The sequence below is a fragment of the Trachurus japonicus genome, chromosome 6, assembly GCF_045865225.1.
Source record: "Trachurus japonicus isolate A0001 chromosome 6, Traja_1.0".
Classification (NCBI taxonomy): domain Eukaryota; kingdom Metazoa; phylum Chordata; class Actinopteri; order Carangiformes; family Carangidae; genus Trachurus; species Trachurus japonicus.
Genome location: NC_140912.1, coordinates 14,976,459 through 14,994,595, shown reverse-complemented (window position 1 = coordinate 14,994,595; position 18,137 = coordinate 14,976,459). Strand labels below are relative to the sequence as shown.

The window sequence follows — 18,137 nt, the reverse complement described above, 5'->3', positions numbered from 1 at the left end:
TATGTCAGTGTTGTGATTACATGCTGTTCCGCTTCCCCCAAGTGACAATAAAAAAAAACACTTGATACCACTTTAAATAATCCAAGTTGGGACAACGTCCTTACTGGAATCTGCTTTTGGAATTCAATCGTAAATCTGAAAAATAAAGTCATGACATGAACCCCTACAGATGTTGTCCCTAAGCTGCTGATATTTATTACCCATCATGCTCAGGGCCAAGAATAAAAGTGCTTCTTACTTGGCCCAACAGTGTATTCAGCTGGACATAGATGGGTCTAATGATGAAACCATCTAGCAGTCAGAGCAGGGACAGTAATACAATACTCAGCTGAATAGAAAAACAGAAGGTGAGCTAACTTTATAATGATACCCAAAGGGAGTTTCTTTTTGTAAGTACATCTATTGTATTTAAAGTTCTCTCTCTCCAATTAGATAGTTCATCAGTGCCTAACCTTTGTTTATAGGTGTTTTGCTGTTCAAATGTCCGTGACAGGTCATAATGTGATCAGCTGTGTGGCTCTGTCTCTGTACAGATGGTAGCGATGGTGGCGTGGTAGCAGAGGAGGAAGAGGTGCAAGACTACCGGGTTAAATGTTTGAACAACCTGGCAACCGCTCAGCTCAAACTGGAGCAGTTCGACGAGGCGCTACACAGCAGCCGGGACGTCCTCACCCTCGAGCCGAACAACGTCAAGGCCCTTTTCAGGGCAGGAAAGGTGAGGGCTCATCCTGTGGTGCTGTTATTGAGAGAGAACATACACTGTAGAGCATCTCATTGGATCTCTATCAAGCCATAAATAATTATTGCAGGGAGAGTTCCTGGAAGGAAGATGAATTTGTTTAATATGGGATTATATCTAATTATTTTAGAGGAAAAAATAGCTGCCTGTTTGCAGCCTGTTTTGATTTATGGGGCCTCCAGCACTGCTCACACTGTAGGTCCTCTAATCTCTTTCAGCTCCTGTCAGACAAGGGTGAATACAAAGAGGCAATGGAGGTGCTAAAAAAGGCCTTGAAACTGGAGCCGGCCACCAAGGTGAGATTTTGTGGATGAGCTGGTCCATCCCAGTCCCCATATTTCTTCCACGTCTGCCTGTGAATCCCATCCATCCCTCATATACACAAAGGAAAGGTCATTCTAAAATTATGCCACCATTATCTCAATCAACCAATCAATACAAATAAAAAAAATGGTGAATCACATCTGTGCTCTGAAATACATGACAACAAAAGGTTACAGCAAATTAAAAAAGAAAGAAAGAAGAATTTTAACTTGGCATGGCTGGACTGTGACTCATCTGTCATTATTCAAACACTTTAGTCAACAATGAACCAGCAGATGTAAAAAAAAAAAAAAGATTTCATTTACTATATTTCAACATGTCGCAAGCAACAATTTCCTGGTGAAGTTTAGTCATTTAATTATACTAATAAAGTTATAAATACTGTTCATCATGAAGGCGTCACGGCTGTCTGAATCAAATTTCATGGCAATTTGATTTTATAGTTGAGACATGTCACTCAAAACCAGAAATACATGTACCAACCTTAACAGTAGCAAAAAAGGAAAATTAGTGGGATCAACAAAGTCGATAAAAACTAAAATAAATGAAAATAAATAATTGATACCTGCACTAGTTCATGTCTGTTAACAGACTGTGGGTCTGATTCAGACACACTGGCCTCAGTTATGATCAAATCTCAATCTCGAAATTGAGTTGAAGGGAGTGAATTTAGGTTCCACCTCATTATCCTCACACTACTCAGTTCTTCTCATCCACACCCAGCTGCCTATTTTCCTTTCATCTTGTCATTTAAAAGAAAACAGTTTCTGGGAAGCTGTGGTCTTGTTGCAAACAAAACCCCCTCATATTTAGTATGAAAGTTTCAAGTTTACACACACACACACACACACACACACACACAGCCGTTCACACATTAGCCCGAAGAAAATCCCGCTGAACTACTTTCCGTACTTCTGAAGGCCTGTCCCGTCTTGTTTGTGTGGTTTGTCTAATCTGCCAAATCCTCCACAGAGGATCTGGCAAAATGCACATCTGGCAGTCTACAGATGTGGCCACACTGTTCAGAGTTGTCCAGCAAACCTGGTAAAAACACATGCATGCACTGAATTTTGTCACTGTGAGGCTGGTCGGGTCGTGCGCCGTAAAACTAGTTGGGCGAAGGTAAGAAAGAAACTTAGTGGTGCTTTCCAGCCACAGTGGAGACTTTCCACACTGTGTAATTAAGATAACTGGTCAAGAGAAGTGTATTTGCTACAAAAACGAACAATAATCTCAGCTGAGAAACTTTAATTCAGTTACGTTTGACACACAGCAGGGTGAGTTTGAGTAAGACGACGTGAAGAATCCATTCATCTGTTTACAACACACTGGTCCCAGAGTTACAATGACCTGACCTATAGGGCACACTGCCACACATACGACTGGTCCTGTCTAGACAAAACTAAAATATCTACTGCTTTGGTAATTACACCCTTGTCTCAGCACTGGATAAAATACACTGGAGAAGCCTGATTTAGCTGCTCTGTGAGAAAGTTATTGTACTGCAGTCTGTAGACGATCACTGGAAAGACAATGCATATGTGGTTATGAGCTGCAATTGTTTTTTATGAAAATCTCCAATTATGAAGCTAATGAAAGCATTTACAAAAAAGGGTGTAAAGTTTTTTGAATTAACATTTTTTTGAATTTTACAAGGAAAATTAAAAAATAACATCATGATCAAGTTTTGGTTTCTTTGAAGCCTTGGTCATTTAAGCTTTCTTAGGCTTTGCATTTCAGACCTCTGCTCTCACCTGCTGGATGTTTTTAGTACTGCAACTTTACTTTCCTCTCAACATCAGATATAGAGAAATCTGATCTGGTGCATTTGCATTTTTTTTCACCCCCCTTTTCTTTAGGCAATTCACGTTGAGTTATCTAAGCTCGTCAAAAGACAATCGGGAGGCAAAGAGACCCAGGAATGGAAACCCAAACCTGCAGAGGTGCTTGGAGACAATATCGCACCTTTTCTGATCCCTTCAAAGAAGAAACCATCTGTAAGCCAAAACAGGAATATCACAAGTATGTAGTATATGTTTTTCTAACAGTCAGCAGAGTGGATTTTGACTGTGTGTCTTTGCTGTGGTGTTTTAGGGAATTTCCTGGAAGTTTATACTCGGCGCTCTGGTGGTGGCCTTGGGAAGCTTAGTGACGTCAGTGATTATGACTGCGAGACACTGAAATCTTCTGCTGGTGCACTTTAAACATCATCACCATCTTTGTCACCTGAAGGAGTTAAGTTTGGTCTCCAGGCCTCTTTAGTCATTTTGTTTTAAGTGTTTTCTACAGTGAGTTCATGGGGAGGTACGCATCGCTACAGCACCTCAGCCTGAACTTGTATGTTTGCGAGTTTTGACATTGGTAGGAATTTGTCGTCGATGAAAAATATGCAGTATATATGAAATGAAGAGTAGTACAGTAACGGGTGATTCACATTAGCAGCAGAGATTTTTGCTGATCGATTCAACAGAGGTTTCTTACGGTAACCTTTCCAGTTATTTCTGTTTTATTTGGAAATGGGATTGCATTTCTTTTTGTCATAAAAAAATAGGTCTTGGAAAATGTCCTGGCGTCACAGATACTCTAATAAGAACATCTATGGCACTTTTGTAAAGTCTGTAACCAAACCACAAAAAAGTTATTTTAGTAAACAAGTAATACTTTAAGCATCATAAATCTGTGAAATTCTGCTTCAGTAAATAAAAGTGTTAAACAAACCTGCACTGTAATGTCTCTGACATTGATGCTAAAATAAAAAAAGGTTTCAAAACTTGAATATACTGTTTTTCTCTTGATTACCCAAGAACCAAATATGTCTGTTGAATACATTTGATCTCAAAGCCAAAAATGCATTAATTAAGTATATTTAATTAAAAATAATTTGATTCATCATAAAATTACAAAGAAAAAGATTACATAGTGTACAAAGTGCAATTTTCCAGTAAAATAATCCTTCATTTTGATAAAACAAGTAACATTTATGAAAATATATTTAAACCTTCAGATTTAAATATTTTTTAAAGTTAAAACAGAATATTTGGTTCTTCATCACAAATTTTAAACACTTCTTGTCCTTCATTGCTCTGTTGTATCTACTGACTCAGTCCGCAGCAGTTGTTCAGTGTCTTCTTTGGGTTTGTTGGACTCAGTCTGACCTGAGAATCTGACTGCCGCCTCAGTTTGACATTTTTCTTTACTTCTCTGTGGAAAATGGAAAAACAGGTTGAGTGTTGCCATGGGTTGTGAAGGAAAAACACTTTACACTCTATCCCCCTCTCTCTGTCTCTGTGGCCTCCTACCTCGCTAGATGAAGCACAGCCTCAACGACATTGGTTCCTTCTTTGGCACTTGTTTCACAGAACAAGGCGCCGTATGCCTATGAGGAAAGTATTAACATACCTGAGCGCAGTCAGTTTATTTAGATGCCTGGGAGGCCAGGCATCTGTATAAACACTTTTCCATCAGATGGAATGAAAAGTTACACACCTTGGCCAACTTCTCTCCGTGCAAACTGCTCACACAGCTTCCCTCTGCGAGCTGCTCTCTGAGGTCCACCTTGTTTCCAATAACACACATGGGGATTTTCTCATCCGCTGAATCCTGTAGAGGAACAAAGCACACTGTGAAATATATACTTCCTTTTTGGCGAGGTCATTCAATGCCACTTATGTCTCACTCAGTTTTCCACACACCTGGATCTGATCCACCCACTCCCTGATGTTGAGGAAGCTGCTTTCTGAAGTGACGTCGTAGAGCAACAGGACGCCATGAGCTTTACGGAAATAAGACCTAGCAATACTGCGGAACCTATGGTACAAATACAACCCTATTTTTAGTCTAGTAAAATTCCAACATGGCACATTGTTAATTGACAGCAACAAGATTTCCCAGGCGCTACTTCCTTGAGAAACACAGAATCAGTGCAGTACCTCTCCTGCCCAGCTGTGTCCCATATCTGCAAGCTGGTCTTCTCTCCATCCACCAGCATCCTCTTCATTTGGAAGTCGACTCCTGAGAAAGAAAAAGCAGATTTAAAAGTCTGAAATCAAGAATGTGTCAGGGGTTTACTAAATGTGACATATTTGCCGTGGCACCCACCCAGCGTTGTCTGAATGTCTCCTCTGAACTCGTTGAGCGTCAGTCTCAGCATAAAGCTGGACTTTCCAGATCCAGCGTCTCCGGCTAAAACCAGGCGGTACATTGGAGCAGGCTCCTCGCCTTCATATATGTCCGACTCTAATGGCTGCATAAAAGGACACAGACTCAGTATATGTGGGAATTCTTCATGTTTGATATCATGCGTAGCGTTAGTATTTTCTTCCTTGGTTTCTGACCTTAGAAATTATTGTTTGACATTAACAAGATAAATCATATTCATCTGGTAACATTAAATATGTTATCATTAGGACAAGATGTCTAGTCACCCTGATATGGTTGAAATTGAAAGTGCTTATAGTACACATTAAGACTATTTAATTTTTAAAGCTTTAATATAACTATTTCAACATGTAATGTTATTTCAGTGCATCAGTTACTTTAAGTTTTATATACACACTACTGTCCAGCCCAATTTTTCAGCTGTAACTGGAATTTAGATAACTGGTGCTTTGCTTCTCATGTTCTGGCTCATTATTTCATGCTACAGCCAACTGTTACGGTACATCAACCCCTGAACAACCAGTTTGTCTTCCTTTGTTAATGGCCTACTCCTCACCATTTTGATAGCAATACACTGTACTACTTCCTGCAGAACAGTATTGTGCTAATGATGCATCACAGGGTGTGGTAAGTTTGTTCCAACATGGCCTTTGTACAGACAGAGAGTTTCTAAGTAAATAAATAATAGTTGGGACGCCTGTAGGAAGTGTTTGCATTAACTTTCAAAGTTTAATTTACTTCTATTTCTGCAGGAAAACTATCAACATGTATAAGCCCTGATAAACGCCTGTTTCTGTGATATTTAGATGATTTGTCAGTTTTTGGTGACCTAGTTAATACTTACAATGGGGTGTTATACATTAAAAGGTTCAATTATTTTACCTTTGTTGAAAATGCAGACAAACGTCTGCGTAAGGATGACGCAATGGAGCTCGCCCTGCTGGGAGCCACCGACACCGTAGCCTCTGATTTGACCTCCGATATCTGTAACAGATGAGTCCTGCGAGCTCAGCAGCTTATTGATATTATGTGACCCATTTCAACCCAATGTTGTGTTCAAACCTCCACATCAGACGGGACATAGGAGTAACTGTGGTGCACCGTTTCCACTGAGTCTCTGCTGTCGTCACTGTCATAATCACTGGCTGAGCTCTCGGCTGTGTCCATCGTCACAGAGACTCCACTGTCCAGGTATCTATCGGCCCAGGAAGCCACATGACAGTAAGTGGTTTTGCTGGGATCCAACTCTGAGCTGCAACAAAAGCACACTGGTTTTAGCTGTGACAGGTTCATCAACCAAGCTCAATCTGCAGATTCAAAAAAAACTTTATATACCTGGATTGGTTGAGCGTGCTCTGTCTGAGGGGCTTCATCCTTCGGGCTGGAATTTCATTTTGGGGAGACAGCTGTTGAGCAGATTTGAAATGTCAGTCAGGAAACTTTTACACCTCAACTAGTGAAAACAATTTACCGTCAGCTTCTATCTGATGTAGAGCCAGTGGGTATGAGGAAATATATCATCAGCAAACAACAGACTCACCCTTCTTTTAGCTGCAACCACTTCACTTGCCAGCGCAGAGCGAAGCCCGTCATTGCTATCATACAGATTTTTATTCATTTCCCTAGCGATGGGTTCAAGGAAATACAAGACAAGATGTGCAGTTAACTTAAAGCATTATTCTAAACTTAATTATGCTACTATTTATGGAAAATAACCTGCACAGTCTACCAAATACATTACTTCTGGTATTAAGTTATCGGGTTATTTCACACAAATATTTTATAATCATTATTTCAACATTTAATATATAATTCATAACACATTATGACTGTGAAGAGGCACAGTATGAGGCCATTATAATATCTGCTATGAAGACATATTTTATTACAACTGTCTCCACTTACTGGTGCTCATGGGAGTAGTTACAGTTTTTACATCATACATTATAGTGTGTTATAAATCAAATGTCAAAATTTTATATAGAATCTGTAAAAGTTAAATGGGGAGTTAAAGAGATGTGTTACAGCTCCCAGTGTGGTCTGTGCACATAATCTCTGAAGAGACATATTGCTGACGTTGCTTTTAAGTGCAACTTTCAGTGGCAATTTCCTATTTTTAATGAACCCCACAAGCGAATTTCGGCTCACCTCCGTGGTATTTTGGTGGGAGCAGAAATCTCAAGAGACATCTCTTTAAAACCTGAGCAATTAAAACTTAAACTCTTTGTCTGGCTCGATGCTACTTGAGGTCAATGAGAAAATATGTTTTTGATTCCCCAAGCCTTCAATACAAGGAGCAGTAATTAGCAACTTTTCAAATTTCTCAAAAAAGTCGACAGTTTGTAAACCAATTCTGCTAACATGCTTTTTATGACGCCAAAAAACATTTGCTAATTATCCAAGCCAGACATTTATTATGTCAAAGACATACTTACTGGAGGATCTGAATCTGACTGGCGTACGACTGGTATTCAGTCACCATCATCTTCAAATCATCTGTTTCTCTGTGAACACATACACACACCATGTTGGATGCTTAATCATATTTTATATATATCAAACGTGAGCTGAGCTTGATATTAGCACTGTGCCCCACCTTTCATGTTGAGCTTTCTGATCTGCATACATGTTCTTCAGCTTGTCCAGCTCTGTGTGCAGGATGGCAATGTTTGTCTCGGCTTGTAACAGAGAGACCCGCAGCTGCTCGTTTTCCTGTGTGGACATTTAATGAAGATCTGGAACAGTTCTACACAGCATACATGTGACTCATTCATCTAATTCAAGCGCCTCCAACATGACTTACCTGGGAGAAATCACTGATTTGTTTGTTCAGTTTGAGCAGCTCCTCCTTTGAATGGTTGGATTCAGAGTCCTCTTGGCTCTTGAGAGGAGACAGTTATTACAAATATTTTGTTTAGCAGTGTAGATACTCAAAGTGGAAGCCACAGTGGAAGAATTTGCAGACCTGGAGTTCTCGGATTGGCCAACAAAAATATAAAATCATACCCACAACAAATCCAAGGTGTTCGGGCCAATTTGAGAGTTAAAAAAAAAAAAATTCGAATAACAGGGCCTTCTTTTGAAAAACACAAACCATTATTGCTTTTATAAGAATCCCTATGATCAACGTTTTAAAAGAACTGTGGCTGAAAAATGTGGGTGGGTGGCGCATTTCACAAAAAAAAAATTAATTTGTCAGTGTCCTCCAACAACACCATTTCTAAATTACCTGACATATCCTTGGCCTCGGTGCGCTGTAATCTCTTGCAACTTTCCATCCCACATAAATACCAATACAAATATATCAGTTATAGACTGAGGAAGCCTTTTTGATCAGTGCTTTTCTTTGTAAAGCCCTTAAGACATAATAACCTGGACGACTGAGAGTCCTCACAGACACAGTGCAAACTGACCAAGTTCTTTTTTGATGCTTCATTCTCCAACAATAAACACTGCCGATATTGAACATCTTTTCTGTTGGTAGAAATGCTCAAGGTGGGATTTTATTTTTGGATCTGCTGCAGTCGCTTCCTGGGTAGATACTGACTTGTATTACAGAATTAGATTTCATCTAGATACAGTACCACCACTAAACAACTACAGGACACCGCTTCATTTCTTTTTAATAAACAGACGACTATGGTCGTGCAATCCTTGGCTGTTTGTGTTTATATTCTCTAATTCACTTGGTTATACAAAGCAGGTTTACTGTGGAAATGACTTTCTAAATGTGTGTTACTGAAAAGGAGGAGCTCACTGATTTTCACTGTCAGCAGCTGTCAGCAGCTGTCACTCTTGTTGGGAATGTGCTAGAGAAAACAAAAATCACTGAAGATGACCATTCACAGTTCTTGCCTTCTAAACATGCCAATCTAAATAGCCAGTACAGGCATGACAAAAAAGTTGAATTTTGTTGTAAATCTAGTTTTGCTCAATTCCCATACCATTACATCTTGATGCTGTGTTAAAAAAACACACAATGTGTAAAACATTTTACACATTAAAAAATGGGAGCTAGTGGACAGACAAAGGTGTGTGAAACGTTGTGTGGTGAGGTAGATTTGCGAGCAGAAGTGAAGACATATTATCCTGTACCTTTTTTATATGAATATCAAACTAATTTCTGTCTCACTGGACTTTAACACACTTGGGTGTATAAGCACCTGTAGTTAGAGCAGAGCTTTCCATTCACAATGAGTAAACACAAAGCACAACAGCCCCCCCCATACAGCCTCCATGTTCATCCTTTTCCTATTCTTTCTTTCTCTCTGCATTGTGACCTTTCTGTTTCTTATGTTTTTCTTTTTGTACTTTGTACTTCTATTCATTCAGTATACAAACGGTCATACGGTTCTCTCACTACTGTACATTTTCCGGTTTAGCATTTTTCTTCTACCTATTAGAGGTGCAGGAGCCACATTTGGTCAAGAGGGGTCACTGGAGACACATCTGAAATGCATCTGACTCTCAGCTGGATCCTGATATACAACAGATCTACTGTATGCAGAGGCAAGATATTAGGTCTTAATAGGTTCTCTTTCATAGGTTGCCTAAAAGTAATGGGAAACATTAGAGAACACCTCCCAGGAAGTAAGGCAAGGCTGACCAAACAAGCGGCCTGGTGTGTGTTGTCTTTCAGGTACTGTGGCTTTCCAGGTTGTGAGAAAACATTTTAGGCATCTTCTTGCACATCTGTGTGGTGAACCTTACCTTTAGCAGTCGCTCCACTGTTGCATGCAGGTCTGCAACCTCATTCTCGTGCTTCCTTTGCATGGAGGCCATAATTCCTTCGATTCTCTTACTCTCCTACAAATATGAAACCAAAGCGGTGAAGAGGCCAGCTCAGGCCTTGAAGAGCAGCTTTCATCTTACTTAACAGAGGCTCTTTGTGAGGAGACATGTAACCTGCTGCTGTGTGCTGCACCACAAATATGCAGGTAGCTCAGAGGACCAAACAAGAAGTATATAGAAAAGCTTACTTCACCATCAAATAAAAATACTTTCTTTAAGTCCATATCTCAGTCCACTGTTTATTGATTAAATGCAGCTGCCTATAACATGATACATTTCACTTGGATTTTTTTCTTTTAAACATTAGAGTGAATCATAGGAGCAGCAGTTCACAATAAATCCTGCAGGTATCCCACTCACCTCATCTCGCACCCTCTCCTCTGTTCTGGCAAGTTGTTGCTGTATATCGTCCTCTAGTTCTGCCAGCTGACTGTTGTTCATATCCTCAGCTCTGTTTGAACAGAAATGTACATTCAAGTTGATGCAGGCCGCCTTAAAAAGAATCAGAGCAGTGCTAGAGATTAATCTAGTCGGTATTAACGCAAGAATCCATTCACTAACTCTCTGTCACTTGTGCCAGACTGATTTTAGTCTAAACACGCTGCTCTGCTCTCGTCAGACAGCTCATGAACCAACCAGAGGCGGGGGAGGGACAGACTTTGAGAAGCAGATTCCACAACTTTTGAGTGAATTTTTCTCAATAAAGGCTCTCACAAGTTTTAGTTTTGTTAAGGTTTTATATAGAAATGTAAAAAAAAACCCAGATCTGTTTAGTGGAGATAAGGTAGAATAGATGGGAAAATCTAGTTTGTGAAGAGAGCAAAAGAACAGGCGGGGCAGCACATTTAAGTCTTCCTACTTCCTTGAATAAAGAATGTCTCCTTTCTCATGCCATGTAGTTACTGAACCACAGTAAGGGCTTAAACACTAAACAAAAACATCTCAGACACACAATCTTTTCCCATGGGTAAGATTCAACAGCTAATTCAACGTACTATGTGAGGGATCACTTTACGGATTTAAGAAGGAAATTGCCAAGAGCTTTTACAATAAGTATTTACTGGCCCTCTTGTTCAGCTTGAATGTCATTAACTACTGTTAAAAATCTTAGGGTGACAACATCTTCTGTTGTCCACTGCCAAGTTGCCAACCACTGCAGAGTGATTTATGACAATATTTGTGAAAATAATGTTAAATACAAAATTAAAAATTTAATATTTTTTTATATTCAACCTGTGTGTGGGTTTTAATTCTGAGATGACCTCATGAACAATAAGCTGTTTTTAGCAAAATGCTCAGATAGGCCAACTAGGCTATACCCACCGGCATCAAATGGCAGGTAAACAGAGTAAAGTGGGTGATTAGCTGATAAAGGCATTTCCTTAGCAGTTGGTGGAGAGACCAAAACAGAGCTTTAAGGAGGGTAAAGACATTTTAAGTATGGACTATCAATTAACTGAACACATAGTCTGCTTATCTTGAGGGTATATAGAGTGGTTTATCTCAGCTGACATAGTAGTAGTCGTGCTTTTAGATTTAAAGAAGCCTGAGGTTTACAGCCACAAGAGGGCAGCAGGTCACCACAACTCTCAAGTCAAAACAAATCTGCAACTGGTTTAGTTTCAGTCAGGATGATCATGACTGTTTATTAAATTCTGAAAACAAAAAAACTCACCTGATGTTTTCATCACTTTTTTCCTTCTACATACAGTACTATTAATGTCACTGCTCTTCTCATACATATTTTAGCCACATATACAAAGTGTCCATCATCATCATGATATGTGATTTTATTTATTGTTTAAATAACACCCTGCTTTGTTTCTAGTTCAAAGGTCACACGTTGTTCTGAAATGTAATAGGCCCCGCAAAGGAAAACTGTGATGTTTGTGCGTACCGCTTCAAACTGGTCTCCAGCTGTTCACACTCCAGTCTGGTGTCCAGGCTTTGACTGATCAGAGAGCGGATGATTTCCTCATACTGCTGCAGCAGAGTCATGTTTGCAGAGGAGTGAATAGTCTGGTAAAGATCAGCCAGCTGCTCCCTGAGACTACAGGAGGAGGAGAACAAATAGTCATGAACAGTAATGGACAGGTCAGTGGTGTTTTCTCACTGTCAAACCCCACCCAAAACTGATTTTTATTCCTGGCGCTCACTCATATATGTTTGAAATTCTTAGGTTTTCACCACAACATTTAATAAGCACTAATTGTGACATGTCAATAATGAAAGTTAATTTTGATGAGACATACATAACCTTTAGGCATAACAGCATAAGTAAAATATTACATAAAATAATCAACAAACTTGAATGGCCCTACATCACATACCCTGGCATCATTTGGTCCAACAACCGAGCACAGAGCTCACTCACAGAAAACATTTTTTTTAGATGTCAATATACCTAAATAAGTAGGCTACCAGTGACTATAGACCTATGCTCCTTCTGAAGTATTCGTATCTGCCAAAACAACAGGACAACCCTCATCAAAAATGAAGAGTTGCCAAAAACCAAATCACTCCCTACTATTGATCACTTAGGCCTATTAGGCTACCTTTTGCATCAATTCTTGTTTCAAGAAACACACACTCACCTTTCTAAATGACATAAGCTACCCTGACTGACAGTTTATTGTACACCTAAATCTAACACAATCAAGGCCTACTGCAACAGGCCGCAATAAATCCAACGGTTATGAAGACCATAAAAGGGGTATTCAACTTTATAGTAGCCTACTCTCAATAGTGATGCTGTCAAATTATGAGATAGGCTTCGATTTTGTTTGTTTATTTGTCCATTCAGACATTATACCTTGTAGCTACATGCAATATTTGCTAATAAAGTTATATATAAAAAATAATGTAGCACAATTTCCCTAAAAAAGTTTTAGTTTGACGGAATGTCCACTAACAAAGCCTTTTCCTGAGCTTTCATCAGCATGACACGGTTTTCTTTGTTCAGGTTTGCTCAGTTGCCATGGGGAGGACACACATAGGAACACCTGTTGATTAGGCTATGACATCAGAGCTAATTCATTACACCTGCTGAGAGTAGGATTAGACCATGATGCCACTATTAAAAGGCAATGGGAGTTAGTAGGCTATGTGTTTTGTCATGATTTATTAATGATACTAACATGACTTGTGACTATTGGCGACTTAAAGTAAATTGAATGTTAGTTTCTATACAGTCACACACCTGTATGATTAAACTGCAGAGGGGCTCTAAAACTTTGATTGGCTTCAACTGTGTCCGATTTGTGAGCAACAAAGACTCTCCTAAAGTTAGAAAATTAAGTTACAAATCCACGTTTCAGTGGATAAAATGAAGACAAAACGACCCAGAGAGCTTCCAGCGTAGCCCTGGGCCAGTGTTAAACTGACGGTTAAAATGTTTAAGTCAAGTCACCTTTGTTTGGCTAGATCCTGGTAAACAACACACGAGGAGCAGCCGGATGTAAGTTTTTACCTCTCAGACAGGAGAGCCTCCGCGTCTATCCTGCTCACAAACTCTTCCCACGAACAGACTTGGGTTTGGGACGACCCAGCACCAGCAGCGCCGAAAGACGCCAGGTCCAGAGTCTCGGACACGTCGTGAAACCTCGACGCAAACTGGCTGAAGTCGATGAATCCATCTGCGTCCGCGTCGAACTTGTCGAACAGAGTTTTGATCTCGGTGTCGGCGACGTTCAGCTCCCTGCAAACGACCGTGAAGTCCTCGTACTCGATCTTCCCGGACTTGTTCACATCGCAAGCGGAAAATAATCTCCGAAGACTGGGTCGGTCCATGACCAAGTATTAAAACAATGTATGCGAATATGACATTTAAAAAAATAAAATAAAAATCAACCCGCCTCTGTTGCCTGTCGGCGTCAGTATAGCCTACCTTGTCTGTCAAAAATAAAACCCAAAAGCCATCAACTAAGGTCCCATGGTGGTGGAGCGCATTGGTCCAGATCTCAGTGTAGGCGGGTTTCATCCAAATGAATGGACCCAAAGTGCCACCTCCAGGTACCAGTCTCTACACGCTACTGCTGCTGGCTCAGGTTATAATGACTTGGCTTCATCTTTAGGTAGCTGTCATCCATGTGTGCAGTGGAGGTATTACAATAGAAACAGATACGCAAATGCTTGTCTATATTTGTCTTTAAGGTGTGTGGTGCATGTGAGAGTTTTATCAGACACTCCTCTTTGTTCTCCAGGTTTGCACCTAGGCTATAGTTTCTCACTCCACCCTTAGGGATCAAATCTCAATACTATTAAAACTCTCAAATCTTAATATTGTGGTCAGTATTCATTCACATTAATAAGCAATTCTGGGTGGAAAAAAACCATGAACCATCCAAATAAAATTATCCATTTGATCTTTATTTGAAAAATTAAAATAAAGTGCTTTTTATATACAGTACAAAAAAGAAAAACAAAAACAGTAGTGATGTATTGTACAAAAAAAAATACAATTCACAATATTTTACATTGGCAGCTGAATTTACAAAACAGTTTTACATAAAAACTTTTTTTCTTTTTTTACCAATAATCTTTACAATACATGTTGACAAGAGTTGGAGCAACTTGTACTGCAACAAACAGAAGGCCTGACTATAGTGGTTCATTAAGAGAGAGCAGACGACGATACTTTCACTGTGGCATTGTTAGGCTTGTTTTTTGAAAAAAAAAAAAAAAAAAGCATATTCAGTACCTGCACATATTTTACTAAATCACCGCCAGTTTTTATTTGTTCTGCAGTAGCAAACTTAATTTGTTCTGATGACAGCCACTTCACCAAAAGCTGCCGTTTCATTGTTTTCAGTAACAGTCAAAGCATGAATCTTTCATACTGCATGATTGATTACAGACAAGCAGTCTTGGAAATTCATATTTGCTTTGTTTGTGTGTGTGTGCGCGCCATATACAAGAAATGTAACATAATACTAATGCTTATCTATAATTTAATATTTCAAAATCAGCCAGTGGTTATTTATGTGCTACAATTGAAGAAAAGAATTTAGTCCCTGACTGTGGTAGAAGCCACTATAACAAAAAATAAAAATAGAATAAACACCTCATGAGAACGTACTGTACAATGTTGACAGTATTAAATTACATGTATTCACTGTTTTCACTCCTGCTTCTGAGCAATGGCCAGTCCTGTCACACCTACAGTGTAGCAATTGACTCTACATCACTACTACCTGGTTAGATTATTATCCCAAGAGGCACATCTCTTGATTATTGTTTCAGAAGGCATTATCCGTTTTCCCCAAGGCAGATATGTTATCAAAACCATAACCTGCATTGTACTAAGGCTTTTCAACATCATGTGCAAATCCCCTGCATTCTGAGTCGAGCAATATGCCTTCCTGCATTTTTGTAATTTTTTTTATAGAAAAATTATTATTATTTTGCTGGCCACATTGAAATTCTAGAGCCAAACTCAAGTAAGACATAATATTGTATGACATGGAAAATGCTTTCAAGTTACTTTAACATCTGACTCATAAATTTGGTGGATTATACGTATGGTTTATAATTCTTTATCTCTGAATATGGAAATGGATAATCAAGGCAATTAAAATGCACTACTGTTATGTTTATTACTAGATGAGAATGAAAGTTATTGCTTTTATGGTTGCCTTTAAAACCATTTAAGCAAGCGGCACATTTTTTTTCTTCCATTCATTAACACTCATCAATTAATATGTATATCAAAGTTGAGGCTATACGAATGTGTTATTGAACTTGGATTATGAATGTTTATTATTATTTCCCTTTGAGAATATTGATGGATATTTAAAATGTTGATGAATGACCACAATGAACAAATGCCTCTGTGAAAGAAACATTTTGCCACACAGTCATATTAGATATTTATAATCATTAATCATACTGAGATAAATCAACAGCCACAGATTTACATCACTGGACCCCTGTCTCTTATCATTTGCTTTTGTGATGCCAGCCTTTCAGAGTTTCATAACCTTCCACACCAAAAATGGCTAAAACCTCTTCTTGCATACTTAGTGTAATGAGAGCATGTTTGTGTGTGTATATGTGTATGGGGAGGGGGAGCAGGCGGGGGGGAGGGGGTTGTGTTTGCAGTGCCACTGATCCTAAAGTCATTAACAGTGCCAACACCTTTGTGCTTACTCAGTCTCGAGGTGAGGTTTTCTTGGTGTTTACCTCACTTCACATTATTTGCTTTGCATAGACTGCCTATCTTACGAAGAACAGCACGATAATACCTGGAATGAGCTTTTTCCCTTTTATCACATTTGGTGAAAGGAAACGCTGTTGAAAGTCAGGCTTCCACGGAGGAATATTTGTATCCACTAATAATACCAATACTTAAAAAGTATATCTCAATCATGCTTGATGATATAATCTTTTTTTTTTTTTTTGGTGTGTGATGATTGAGGTGGCATGGGTTTTTGCAACATTTCCACTGAGGTGATTCCTTGTTTGTCTCTTCTGTCACTTTCACACATAATGGTCTCTTTTTGATCAAACCGTCTCAATGTCACAGTGGACTCCTCTTGTCTGTGTTATATTTCAGCCTAGACATCGAGTATACTTGTGTGGATGCACACAGGCTATCAAAGAAAGTGTGGCACCTTTTTTTTTTTTATCTCTCTTGCCTGCCATTGACTTGTTAGTGTATATTCTGGTGTGAGTGTTTACCTTGCTACAGTACAGTACATAGTGCATAGCCTCAGCGAAGGGTAGGCTCTTACCAGATGACAGAATGAAAATAAACCAGCAAATGCCGTGTCAGCTGCTAGTGGGAACATATCTGAATATCTCTCTGCCTTTCAAAGCATCACCTCTAGATTATATGGACGGACTGAGCAGCGATGCTATGATATTCAGTCACTGAATCATGGTTGCGATGCCACCTCTACGCTTGTTACATTCCTGTGAGCCATTTGTGAAAGCATCATAAGTCAGAAGGCAAACTGGAACTTCTTCAGTGTGCTTTTAAATACACTTGAATATGGGGAGTGGAGGGTGAAAGGGAAATAAAATGAAAAATATATGGGCCACAGGAACAGAACAACAACAACAAAAAAAAAAAAGACAAAGTGCAAAATCTGTGTAATGAAATGTCTCTCCATGTAGAGTCCGATGTTCCTCAGTTTTCCCGCTTATACGGTTTTGTCTCTCTCAGCAAGTGCACTCTTTCCTGTCAGTTTGAAATTAGTCACTCCACGTTAACATTGTCTCACACTATAGAGTCTTTAATCTCAGAGCCCAGTCTCACTCGTGGCCGTGGGCATGTAGGAGAAATTTCTACCCGACTCTCTTTCAAGTTCAGAGGCCTCTTCTCTGACTCTGAGAAGCTCTTGCTGTTGTCGGGCGACGAGCACTCGTGCGGTGGAGTGCTGCAGATGTAGTTGTCATTAAGGGCCTGATAGCCCTTGTGATCAGACGCCGACGCTGTGACTGTGTTGCCGTTGAGCGGCAGGTTTTCAGCCGGTTTCCCCACTATCCTGGGCTTCTTCTGCTGCATGTTGGGGCACTCTCCCTCTTTGAGCATGGACTTCATGTGGTCACGGTTCCTGTAAACCACAAACAGAGAGAAGACCACCAGGGAGAACACCAGCAGGGAGCACACCACGATCAGCTCGTTCCAGTAGGTCTTAGTGTTGATCTGTGGCGAGCGAGCCTTCCCCGGCAGGATGATAAACTCCTCCTGGGAGATCTGCGGTGTACGTGAACGGCCTGTCAGGGTGGTGCTCTCCTGCTTGGCCTCACCCCTCACGCAGTAGTTTGCCAGCAGCTGTCTGAATCCTTCCTCCACTGACCAGCACTCGTAGGTTTCCTGCCTGTCAGCTTGAGCTACCACTACCAGCCCCCCTTCTGGGCTGGGGTAATGGAAGTGACCTGCGCTTTCACTGAACTCCCACCTCCTTTCAGCCAGATTAGAACGCAGTTTGCAAGGCAGCACTTTGAACGTGTTGGCTGGGATAATGATCACCTGGCACGAAGACGGTCCTGTGGAAAGATAAAGGACAGACACAGATTGAGTCAGATACTACATGAAATAAGCGGCACTGACTTATCCGCTGCTGAAGTCATATTAATAATAATAATGGTCTGACACAGTGAACATGCTTTAATCATGGTT

The 18,137-nt window shown here is 39.9% G+C and overlaps 3 protein-coding genes across 8 annotated transcripts in view; 1 reads left to right on the top strand and 2 right to left on the bottom strand.

Moving 5' to 3' along the window:
• fkbp16 (FKBP prolyl isomerase 16) overlaps positions 1-3,653 on the top strand; it is a 29,212-nt gene extending 25,559 nt beyond the window's left edge. For both annotated transcript variants that reach the window (XM_085779195.1, XM_085779193.1), the window contains 4 exons: positions 534-715; positions 958-1,035; positions 2,923-3,060; positions 3,158-3,653. In XM_085779195.1, the coding sequence (XP_085635321.1) occupies positions 534-715; positions 958-1,035; positions 2,923-3,060; positions 3,158-3,244 (485 nt within the window). In that variant the 3' untranslated portion in view covers positions 3,245-3,653. The remainder of the gene's footprint in view (positions 1-533; positions 716-957; positions 1,036-2,922; positions 3,061-3,157) is intronic.
• Positions 3,552-14,145, bottom strand: rasef2 (RAS and EF-hand domain containing 2). Of its 3 annotated transcripts, none has more exons than XM_085779189.1 (17): positions 13,482-14,145; positions 11,910-12,062; positions 10,373-10,463; positions 9,932-10,027; positions 8,025-8,102; positions 7,818-7,933; positions 7,657-7,725; positions 6,762-6,843; positions 6,557-6,627; positions 6,284-6,473; positions 6,104-6,205; positions 5,162-5,306; positions 4,993-5,074; positions 4,756-4,870; positions 4,550-4,663; positions 4,363-4,439; positions 3,552-4,264 (listed from the first exon to the last, which is right to left on the bottom strand). In XM_085779189.1, exons 1-17 carry the CDS (start codon positions 13,799-13,801, stop codon positions 4,156-4,158), a joined length of 2,010 nt encoding a protein of 669 aa, XP_085635315.1. In that variant the 5' UTR covers positions 13,802-14,145; the 3' UTR covers positions 3,552-4,155. The 3 variants fall into 3 exon arrangements, with proteins under 3 accessions (XP_085635315.1, XP_085635317.1, XP_085635316.1); XM_085779191.1 differs by lacking the exon at positions 13,482-14,145 and adding an exon at positions 12,925-12,976; XM_085779190.1 differs by lacking the exon at positions 13,482-14,145 and adding an exon at positions 12,343-12,368.
• Positions 14,146-14,360: 215 nt separating this feature from the next.
• sema4ba (sema domain, immunoglobulin domain (Ig), transmembrane domain (TM) and short cytoplasmic domain, (semaphorin) 4Ba) overlaps positions 14,361-18,137 on the bottom strand; it is a 46,070-nt gene continuing 42,293 nt past the window's right edge. For all 3 annotated transcript variants that reach the window (XM_085779187.1, XM_085779186.1, XM_085779188.1), the window contains exon 15: positions 14,361-18,004. In XM_085779187.1, the coding sequence (XP_085635313.1) occupies positions 17,232-18,004 (773 nt within the window). In that variant the 3' untranslated portion in view covers positions 14,361-17,231. The remainder of the gene's footprint in view (positions 18,005-18,137) is intronic.

Excerpts from the sequence above, each read along its gene's own strand:
- rasef2 (XM_085779189.1), bottom strand. The coding sequence starts at position 13,801 with ATGGACCGACCCAGTCTTCGGAGATTATTTTCCGCTTGCGATGTGAAC. Across the intron at positions 7,934-8,024 it reads AAATCAGTGATTTCTCCCAG|GAAAACGAGCAGCTGCGGGT; the intron begins GTAAGTCATGTT and ends ATGTCCACACAG. Across the intron at positions 4,664-4,755 it reads AGTGGGTGGATCAGATCCAG|GATTCAGCGGATGAGAAAAT; the intron begins GTGTGTGGAAAA and ends GTTCCTCTACAG.